The 11,595-nt window shown below is 40.9% G+C and overlaps 1 protein-coding gene across 3 annotated transcripts in view; it reads left to right on the top strand.

Annotated features, from left to right (window-relative positions):
* The first annotated feature begins 3,226 nt into the window (after window positions 1-3,226).
* CPEB4 (cytoplasmic polyadenylation element binding protein 4) overlaps window positions 3,227-11,595 on the top strand; it is an 80,171-nt gene continuing 71,802 nt past the window's right edge. For all 3 annotated transcript variants that reach the window (XM_012560124.2, XM_012560123.2, XM_023726495.1), the window contains exon 1: window positions 3,227-5,749. In XM_012560124.2, the coding sequence (XP_012415578.1) occupies window positions 4,625-5,749 (1,125 nt within the window). In that variant the 5' untranslated portion in view covers window positions 3,227-4,624. The remainder of the gene's footprint in view (window positions 5,750-11,595) is intronic.

The following is an 11,595-nucleotide window of genomic DNA, read 5'->3' as shown; positions in this document are numbered from 1 at the left end:
GTTCGGGGTGTGGTTGACCTCAAATCCCAGAGGGGGCTGGGTAGTAGCCAACAGGGCACAGACACTCACCAACCTACACCTCCTCTGAAGGTGTGTCCACCCCGGCTGGATAGGGAGGAGCTTTTTTTATCTGGTAGTCCCTTCATGCTGGGGCAGAGCTTGCCTTCTTTGTAACCAGAAAGCTTCCCTGAGAGCATGCTTCATGATGGGAGGGGCTCTCTTCTGCCAGCAGTGTTCAAGCTAGCATTCATCTGCAACTCTAGATCCATTTGGAGATCCTAAATGGAGCTGCTGAATCGTTGTCATGGTTACCATGGGACAGTTTCTGAGGCCAGTATGTTTTCAACGAGGGCAGCCTTGGGCTGGGTATCCTAGGTTTCTGAGTAGGCAACTGACCCAAGAGAATTGCTTCCCCTTCTCTCTCCTGTGGAGTTCCTGGGTGGTGCAAACAGTTAACATGTGAGGCTGCTAACCAAAAGGTTGGAGGTTCAAGTCCACCCAGGGGAGCCTCAGAAGAAAGGCCTGGAGATCTACTTCCAAAAAATCAGCCACTGAAAACCCCGTGGAGCACAGTTCATGAGTCAGAATCAGTTCCATGGCAACTTGTTTTGGTTCCTTCTCCCACATTCCCAAGTCCCTAACAGAAGACTGGCCGACGTCTACAGTGAACATCCTGGAGTCAGCCCAGTCCAAACCTACTACCCACCCTTGATTTTGCCTTGAAAGATCAAGTTGCCCTAGCAGCACCCTGATTGTGGCTATGGGGGTGCCTCTTCCTTCTACAAAGCAAGACAGGTACCTGGATTTCCTTATGCATGCAGCTGCTTCTAGGCAAAAGACATGTGTGAAATATACCTCTGCACTTAATATGTTAATAAGGAACTGACATTTTTTAATACCTCCTAGGAACCCAGCACTTCACATATCTCTCATATAATTTACACAGACCAACCTAGTGAGGGAAGAAATATCATCTACATTTTATGGATGAGGAACCAGAGGCTTGCAGAGGTGATGTCCAAGGCTGCACAACTAGGAAATAGCAGAACTCGGACTGAAATTCAGGTCTTTCTGGTTCCAAAGACTGTCCTCTCTCCTCCAAGTTAGGGTTGCCAGTTTAGACACTGTACTTGTAGCTCCAAAACACCCTCAAACATTGATTGGACACTGAACATTCATTCATTCATTTATTCAAGAAACATGTCCTGGGTCCGCTCTGTATCAGACCCTCTGCTGGCCACTGGGAAGACAAAAATAAATCAGACGCAACCTCTGCCCTCAAAAAACTAACTCATAGCAGTAGTTAAAAGACAGGAGTCTACAAGATGCTAAGGGAGCACAGAGGAGGGCCACTTAGCTCAGCCAGAAGGGACGGGGAGCAAACAAGAAAGGTATATTTTCAAGAAAATGACACTTAACTGAACCAGCTTGGTCTCAAGGCATATTCAGTTGTAGGGGATAAACTACAGAGTAAGATCCAATACCTACTGTCAAAGAACTTGCAGTAGAGTTGCAGAGACAAAACTCATGTTCATAATGCAATGAAATTGAATAAAATTACTGTCTGATTAATTACATCCCATGGAAGTGTTGGTGGATTGAGGGACTGAGGCAGCAGAAATTTTCCAGGCTGAGGCTGTTGGGAGAAGGCTATGGAAATGAAGTGGAAGCCACCATTATTGGTAAGATTCTTAAAAGTCTTTTATCTTTTTCTCTTTTTTCCCTAGTCTTGCTGTAGTCACTTGACTCTACTCTGATTTCTTTTTTTCCGTTTTTCATTTCCTGCTAAAGGAAAACATCCACTTATTCAGCATCTTTAGAGCTTGTGCTGAAAGCAAGGCATTACCCTAGGCCATTATGGTGGTCATAGGGGTGGAACTGTAAAAGATGAAGACCTGAAGCCCCCAGGCAGCAAATAACCTGTATGATGAAAGTTTCAGAGATGTGAGCTCCAAACTAAATGCTATGAGTGTGTAACAAATGATATTAATTCAGACTTCTGAAGAGGAGTTATCAGAAGACATTATTGCAAATTTGTTCATTCGTTTCTTAAGCATTTATTCACTGAGGCCTCCTATTTACAATGTCCTCTCCTCAAAGAGTCCCCAGCACAGGTCTGAGAGATGTAACCAACCATTACAATACAGTGTGATGAACAAGTGCAAGATGTACACGTATGGCAAGATATGGAAGCTCCTGAGAGAATTCAGAAGAGAGTTGGTGGCTTTTGAATGGATGCCGGAAGCTAAACGGGAGTTTACCCAAAGTGTAGAAGAGAGGAAAGGGCATGTAAAAAGGCCCTGAGAGTATGCATGGAGCAGCTTGGTGCTGGGCGTTTGGAAAAAGATGAGGTGTTAAGACATACAGATCAGAACAGAAAGACTTTGAATACTAGACTAAGGAGTTTGGCCTTTTATCCTTGAGGTAATGGGCAGTCATAGAAGAGATATGAGTAGGAGAGGACCATGATAAGATTCTTGTTTTGGAAATGTCCCTTTGGTAATGTGTGCAGGGACTAGAACAGGATGGAGATGGGTGCTCAGCCACAGACGGCTACAGCAACTTCATGTACCTTAGAGACTGCACAAGACTGGAGCCTAACACAGGTTTGGGGAGTGGGTGTTGTGGGGCGGGTGGAAGGTGAAGAGAAAGTACTACGTAAGGTCTACATTCAGATCCGAAGTACACGCAGTTCCAGGGACAGCACAAGCTACTGGGAAGACCCGCCTCCCCTTCCAGATCCCTCTGGGGCGGAGCTTGGGCTAGAGGACGTGAGGCCTGCGGAACCACCTTTACTGTGGGCAGCCCTCCCGTTCAGCCATGGTTTCACGGGTCGTCACTTCGATCCCCAACACCTTGACTCTTTTCCACCATGCGCAAGGATTCCAGTCTCTGCCGCCCGTCTCCGTACGCTTCCACCGCAAAGCCTAATTACGGAAGATAAACGTCGAAGGAGTCCTTTGCCCATACCAAAGATGGCAACCTGCTGCATTCACTGGGGGTTGGTGGGGGTGGGTTCCAGGTGCCGGGCCTCACTAGGCGAGGCGTAGACGGAAAGGGCGTCTCTCGAGATAGCTTTTCGACCTTCCTGGGAGGGGGCCTTAGCCTAGGGGGCGTGGCCCAGCCTAAATTCTAACAGCTCATTGGTCTTCCAGTAGGTGGGTGGGGCGTCCCTGGTACCTCACCCCTCCTTCCTCTAACCGGAAGTGTCTCTCGGTCTTTCCAGCTGGTTGTCATTTCACTCGGCTCGGTCCTGAGGAGAAGGACTCAGCCGCGGCTGCGGGACCCGGACACCGGGAGGCGGTGGCGGCGGCGGCGGCGGCAGCGGCGACAGCAGAGGAAAAAGAGGAGGAAGAAGGAAAGAAAAAGAAGAGTTAAGCGGGGTCCGCAGCAACGACAGCGGGGACTGCGGGGCCGGGGTAAAGCGGCGACGACGACGGACGGCCCAACAACCGTGAGGAGAAACAAAAGCCTTCTAAATTATAGTTTTTTAAAAATCTAGGGGAAAAGAGAGAGCGAGCAAAGAGGGGAGGCCCTTCTCCTTTAGAGTACCGCAGCAGTGGGTTTTTTTCCTTTCTTTCCTCTTTTTTTCCCCCTGCGGAGAATCGAACTGAGAGAACTGAACAAACCGCCCTGGGTCCCATGAGGGAAAAAAACCCCGGAGCCGCAGAGAGGGGAAGAGGCCGAGACCGCAGGACCTTCCAGGTCGCCCCCTTGATCCCCGCACCCCCGGGCCGCCAGGTCGCCCTTGTAGAGTCTCGCTAATCCTTCCTGATCGCGACCCCCCGCAAGAGGGAGAAACGTGTGCTTCCAACCCATTTCATGGGGGAGAGGAGGCCGGGGGGAGCCCAGGAACAGCGACCGCAGCAAAATCTGCACCCGGAGCCTCAGAAACAGCCCCAGAGGCCCAAACTGCACCCTGTGAAAGAGCAGAAACAGTACCAGGAACAGCAGAAACCTCCCTGCAATCATCCCTCCATTAGTCAATGCTGATTTCCTCTCCCACAACCAGAAATTCACCTCCCACCCCAGATCACCTAATATAATCTATAGATATAATATATAATATATAATGTTCTTAAATTATTCCTGATTTTTTTAAACCAAGCTGCCAAGAAAAGAACGTATTCTCCCCCTTAGCCCTGTTCTAATTTTTATGTGAGTGAATCTAAACTGCTGAGGAAGACCATATGTGATTGTTAAATTATATATATAAATATATTTTTACTCCGCGCAATGCTTATTCTTCTACATCCATAGATGATTGAGAAGCTGTGTTTTTGTCATTCATGTGTATTTTCCTTTGGAAAAAGAAAGCGCCTATTTTACTAACCAAAGACTTGATTTTTACCCTCTTCATTTTTATTCCCTCCTAGAAATAAGCCCAATTGGATTCATGTCAGTGTTTTAAGAGATTTTTTTAGTTTTTCTTTTGTTGTTGTTTTCAGAGACCAGAATTCCAAATCAGAACTATTTAGGGTGGGGATAAGCTGTGATCTTTGAGCTAGCTATAAATAAGGCATTTCAAACAAACAAAAAAAACTTAAAATTTGCATTGAGGAAAAAGGCGTGAGACATCACGTTGTCATTTTTTATTGTAAGATTCTGATCCTAAAAATAATAAATGGGGGATTACGGGTTTGGAGTGCTAGTGCAAAGCAATACTGGGAATAAATCTGCTTTTCCAGTCAGATTTCATCCACATCTGCAGCCTCCACACCATCACCAAAATGCCACCCCCAGCCCTGCTGCTTTTATAAATAATAACACAGCTGCCAATGGCAGCAGTGCTGGGTCAGCTTGGCTCTTTCCTGCCCCGGCCACCCATAACATTCAGGATGAGATCTTGGGGTCAGAAAAAGCCAAAAGTCAGCAACAGGAACAGCAGGACCCTCTAGAAAAGCAGCAGCTCTCTCCCAGTCCAGGTCAGGAAGCTGGAATACTGCCTGAAACGGAGAAGGCAAAATCTGAAGAAAATCAAGGGGACAATTCTTCAGAAAATGGCAATGGGAAGGAGAAAATAAGAATCGAATCGCCAGTGTTGACAGGGTTTGATTATCAAGAAGCCACGGGGCTAGGGACTTCGACCCAACCCTTGACATCTAGTGCATCGTCTCTTACTGGGTTCAGTAACTGGTCAGCAGCGATAGCGCCTTCCTCCTCTACAATAATCAATGAAGATGCAAGTTTCTTTCACCAGGGAGGGGTCCCTGCTGCTTCAGCAAATAACGGTGCTCTGTTGTTTCAAAATTTTCCCCACCATGTCAGCCCTGGCTTCGGAGGCAGCTTCTCCCCTCAGATCGGGCCCCTGTCGCAGCACCACCCTCATCACCCTCATTTCCAGCATCATCACAGCCAGCATCAGCAGCAAAGGAGGTCGCCTGCCAGTCCCCATCCCCCGCCTTTCACACACAGAAATGCTGCTTTTAACCAGCTGCCTCATTTGGCGAATAATCTTAACAAACCCGCTTCTCCGTGGAGCAGCTACCAGAGTCCCTCTCCGACACCGTCTTCTTCCTGGAGCCCAGGGGGTGGTGGATATGGTGGCTGGGGAGGCTCCCAAGGCCGAGATCACCGCAGAGGACTGAATGGAGGAATAACGCCCCTGAACTCCATCTCACCTTTGAAGAAAAATTTTGCAAGCAATCATATTCAGCTCCAGAAGTACGCTCGGCCCAGTTCTGCCTTTGCTCCTAAATCCTGGATGGAAGATAGCTTGAACAGAGCTGACAACATTTTTCCTTTTCCGGTAAGATTGTGTTCCGTTAATAGATTTAGATGAATTAGGAAATAGTCGTGGTGTAAAATCTGTTTACCTAAGAGATTTTGAATTGTCCTTATTCATATCTGAGCTCTCTTAGATAGAAAATGAATTCATGATCAGACATTATTTTAGCAGCAGAGGAGTGTAATTCGGAACAAAATACTCAGTAAGTACTATTGTTTCTTTGATAATTTTCTAATTGTAGCCACAGATAATCTTATGAATTGGCATAATTATGAATACCAGGTAGCTAGTGATGTCATAACTATTAACTCTAATACCTTTCTTGCCTAACTAGAGAATCAAGGTTGGTTTTTGCTACTTAAGTGAGAGTAAACATTATGTAGGTATAGATTTATTTCATTGAGGAAACTGATGACCATTCTCTGCCCACATACAGTAACTGTGTAACCAAATAAAATGCAGTTATTTCTCTGCTGTAAGGTAGTGATTCACTGAAGACCAGTTATTGAATTACAGTTTCTCATTGGTTGTATTTTAAACCTGGAAGCCCCCACAGTCCTGTAGGCTGAACAGTCTAAATTGGTAAATCCAGCAATATTTCTTAAACCGCTTTATAAATTATGCTCTGCCTTGTGTTAGTAAGGACTAGTAGAGAGAAATGATCTAAATGTTTTCTTCATGCACATTTATTTTTAAATACTATGAATTAAACTGTTGATCTCAGGATGACTCTTACGGTGTCTTTCACCCATTTATTTATTTTTCAGTGTTAACACTAAACTCTAAGGGGGTAGAAAATTAAACCATTGATAAAAATAGATCCAGACAAAGGTTCAGGCAAAAATAGATCCAGGCCAAAAAAAACAAAAACCAAGTGATCTTTTGCTACCAGTATATCCTTATTCTCGCTGGAGTCACATTGTTGGATGTTTTTGAATTAATGAGCAGCCAGTTTAGTTGATAGAAACAAGATGAGAATTTCATAGTTAATATCAGATGGTCCACTAAATTTGTATACTTTGGGAGTATGATGATTTATATGTGTTTAGTAAATGTATATAGGGTAATAATAGCTAACGTTGAATCAGTTTGCACAACAACCCCACAAGGTAAGTACTATTGTTATCCCCATTTTACAGATGAGGAAACTGACTATCAGAAAGATGTAATAACTTGCCCAAGAGCACACAGGTAGTAAGAGTAAACATCTTGGTTAAAAAAAAAAAAAAATTAAAAATATATATATATACAATCCCTGGGTGGCACAAGGTTAAGTGTCTGACTGCTAGCCAGGTTGGCAGTTTGAACCCACCCAGTGGTGCCTCGAAAGACAAGCCCAGTAATCTGCCTCTGAAAGGTTACAGCCTTGAAAACCCTATGGCGCAGTTCTACTCTGCACACATAGGGTCTCCACGAGTTGGAACTGACTAGACGGCAACTAACGACGATATATATACACGTATACATACATATGCACACGTATATGTGTGCTACAGCTAGAGAGTTTTTTTAGAAATCTTTCTTCAAGGCCTAAAATAGTTGCAGTGTTCCCAAATATGATAGCACAAGCAGAATTATCGGTTTAATTAATCATTTGCTTAGAGGAAGGAGAAGTTTGCTAAGAAAACCCTATGTCGTTCCAAGGAGTTAAATTATCTATTCCTTCTTTAAGGATTCAGGTGTAATGTTTAGGATGTATCTTAAAATACTTGGTTAAGTTCGGTTTTAGGTATTTTCTTTTCTAATAATAGGCCTGAAAGAGCCCTAAGTAGCAAAAAGCTGTTGGCATTTGCTTTTAGAATGGATTTTTACTGAAACTGAAGAGCAATTAATTGTTCTTTGATGGTCAGGTGAAAGGCTGTTTAAGACATTGCCAATCCCATGAAATCTATTTTTAAAAAGTTGCTTGTGATATTCCTTTGCGCATAAATTTAAAGGAAATTTAGTGCAAAGGTAACTTTTATGAATTATTTATAGATTTCTAATTTTAACAGTCTAAAATGGCACTCTGTACATTTTAACTGGATTAAATTTGGCTCAGAATTGAATACACTTTTCTTATTTTACTGCGATACACTGAGAGAATGAATTTATGTGAACCTCGTAGTCTGCTTCCCATTTTCAGGTTACTGACTTTTGATAAAGATTTGCATTGGAAAGACAACATTTCAGAAAATGAATAAACTATGCTTATATGCACGTCATTAATACTGTTTTTTGTATTGGGGCTAATAGAACGTGTTTAACATCTTTCTGATCAGATAGTTTCTTTAGAGCATAACCTGGTTATGAAATGATAAAAAGATAGACTAAGATTGGTATTAAAAGATACTGTTGGAAACTCACTCTTCCCTTAGAATTGTTCTGTGTTATGCTGAGGATGGAAAAAGGATGGGTCAATGTACCTGGCTCAAATATGGTGGGATTAGGAAGAAAGTTGCTGATTTGTTCCCTGCCCCCACCATTTTTAGGAATGTTTATGTGATGCGTGTGTGTGCACGTGTGCATGTGTGCGTGCGTGTGTGTGTTTGTGGTGGGGTGGGGAGTCCTGGGAGTGGTTTGAAGGTCACAAGAGAAATAAGTGATGTGAAAAAATCTTTTGTGACAACAAACTCCTAATGATCTTGAAAAAAATCCTAAGAAGTAAGTAAGCTGGCTATTGTGGTGCTTGCTTAATGAATGCGGTTCTTTCTGTGTGTGTGTTGAAACAATAATTCTTTTGAATTAGTTTTTTGGCAAAGATATATTCTTTTGAGTTGATGTCCATGACTTGGTTAAATTTGATATGAAAAAATGGAAAGGAACATTTATGTGACTAGGAGCCAGGAGGCCTAGGTTGTAGTCTTGGCTCTGTCAGTATCATAGTATTTGGGGGCCTCAGTTTCTTCATAAAATGTGAGAGGGGAATGACCTAGGTAATCTCTAAAATTCCTAATGATCCTTAAGCAATTTACTGTGAAATTTAAATTGTTCCAACTGCAAGCCACACTCTTTTTTTCTAAACAGCCCCGTCTTATTTTAAAATATTGTCTTAAGTGCTATCAATTTTAGAAAAGATATTTTATAGATATTAGCAGTTCAGTTGCTATTAGAAAATATTTCTTACATGTTATAGAGAGGTCTTAAAATACAGAAATACAAAATAGAGTTTACATGCCTACATTATAATATTGGTATGCAAGCAAAAGCCAGCATGGTATTGCTATATTAAAAGGAAATAATTTACATGAAATGTGACGAATATTGGGGAATGTTTATTTTAATTTGAAGTGAATCGGAGTGTTTTTTACATTTGTTTACTGCAGGCTTGGGTATATACAGTGAATTAAAATTAATGATAAAAGTTTTAATTTAGTTGTTTGGCCAGTCCAACATTCTGTTTTATCCATGTTTATGGGGCAGGAACAGAAATTCCAAATATGTGAATAATCCTCAAATAACTGACATGAGAAGGCATTATATTTGGGGAAATTTTAATTAAATTTTGTTTCTTAATTATGTTTGCTTAGTGTAAAGCTTTCGTTATATAAATTCAGATGACACGCTACAAATCCTGATTTCAGACACAACTAAAGTAATATGCATTTAATAATAATCACTTAACATGCCACTAGGTTCTAAGTGTTTTACATTTATTGGCTTATTTAATTCATTCAACAACTCTGTGAGGTAGAAATTATTATTATTCTTCTCATTATTCACAGATAAGATGTGGCTTTTAACTGCTATACAACAGTGCCTTTTCACACAGACATAATATGGCAGAGAGGGATGGTGGGGGAGGAAGCCTCCCAGAAGCATGTAAAGTGAGGAAAAATTTTATGGTGAATAAAATGGTCAAAAGCTGATTGTAGATATAGTTTTGAAAGTGGAAAATAAGAGAATGTATTTGCTTATTAAGTTTAAAATGCTAAACTTGATCATATCCAAGTCAATACTTTTTCTTTCTTTTTTAAATTTTGAGTACATACTATGTACAGGCACTGAACTAGATGCTTTCAAATATGTTATCGCACTTCGTATATAGATTTTTCTCCACTTTGTGAAGGTGGTATTATTGTCCCAACTTCAAAATGAAGAAACATGCCCATTATTCATGTGACTAAAGGCATGATTTCACCCTTACATTAAAAAAAAAAATCCCACCGATTCCTGCCAACCACGTACTGGAATTCTGATGTCCACACCAAATAATATATTGTGGCATCTGCCAGTGATTACATTTGACCATAGCACTTCTTTGGAGGGGTGCCTAGATTTTCTTCTGTCCTTACAGGAAAATAAAGGAGAATTGCCTGGTATATATGCTAATACTGTCTTATCTACAGCTCAGTTATGCTACCACCTCCATTAGCTAAAAACCAGGAAAAAAACAAACCAAACAAAACAGAAGCAAATTCTGTAAGTCACATAGACCATCCTAAAATTTGATTGATAGAGAAACATTTCAGGACTTAGAGGCCATTTGCTCTTATTTTAGATACAGTCACCGCAGATTTGTTGTATTAACCAGGCAACTAATACATTTACTTTAATAACTTTCCTTTTGCTGTCAGTTTATTGATCCTTAAAATTATATGTGGCATTTTATATTTGTAAACAGAAAGTTAGTGCATTACTTCAGTTCTGAAAGTCATGGTGAATTATTAAAATTGTCTAAAATGTTACCTGATTGCATTTTCTGTTTTTTAATGTAGTCCCAAGAGGAATCTTTGAGTTGGAAACATCTTTGACTTTGCATTTATTTCTGTTAGAAGAGGGGAGACTAATTTTTACTGTTAAGTATGGGTTGGATGGCTATAACACAATTGAGATACTTGAAAAACTTTGGAAAAGCCTACCAGATGCAATTTCCCCTCTCTTTTGTAGAAGGCCTTTTAACTAAGTTTAATTGCTAGGATAGGAACTTGGGTGGAGTAGGGTTTTTTGATTTTTTGTTGTCTTCAGAGAAGCCACAGAGTATGATCAACACATTGCTCTAACGTCTTTCAGGAAAAACTTGTTTATTGCAAGCCTAATGAATGTGGTTGTTGCTAGTTGCAACTGGAAGATGCTACTTATACTTAATGAGTTTAAGCTTTTGAGTAATCCTTGTTGGTGTTCATGAGAAAGAAATGGAAAAAGTATTCTTAAAATTAATATATGCCTGGTTTGAATTTTACAGTCTAAATATATTTTTTGGATGACTTTTCTTTATCTCGCTATAAGGAAAATAAGCTTGAAGATCCACTATCACATATTTTTCAGCACTGTATTAGATCTGGGTTTTGGTCTCATCACGGATAAGAAAATATGTATAATATGCTCTCTTTTTTAAGACAGAGAGCCTATAGGCCTATAGAGCCTATAACATGACTATTCATTTTAATTTTAATTCTCCCTACAAAACTCATTTGCAGAAATTGAAGTACAATTTTTACCATCATAAATTTAGACCAGTGTATAATTTTTAATTTCAAATTTAGTGTAGAGTCTCATCATATTATATATTATTGAAATGGAATGAGTTCTACTTTCTAGTTTTCAGAAAATACTTAGTGGATAGAAAGATAAAGGTGTAGATCTTATTTTTAATCAGTTTCTGAGGGTAAAATACAAATAGTTACTGAGAAAGGCTATTTGTGAGGCCAAAGATGTAATAGAATGAAGCACAGGCTCTGGATCCAGGCAGACTTAGGTTTGATTCTGAACTCTATTTAGCAGTGTGACCTTGAGCAAAGGAAGACAGTAACTCATCAAGTTAGTAATACAGTCATTTCACTGCATAATGTCCATTCGGGTAACGTTTGACCGCATATAGGTCCGTGGTCTCATGAGGTTATAAGAGAGTTCAGAAATTCCGATTGGAGCTCTGGATGTAGCGAACA

Source organism: Trichechus manatus, unplaced genomic scaffold (assembly GCF_000243295.1).
Source record: "Trichechus manatus latirostris isolate Lorelei unplaced genomic scaffold, TriManLat1.0 scaffold00011, whole genome shotgun sequence".
Classification (NCBI taxonomy): Eukaryota; Metazoa; Chordata; class Mammalia; order Sirenia; family Trichechidae; genus Trichechus; species Trichechus manatus.
Note: the sequence above shows the minus strand (reverse complement) of the source record. Positions and strands in the feature narration are given on the sequence as shown.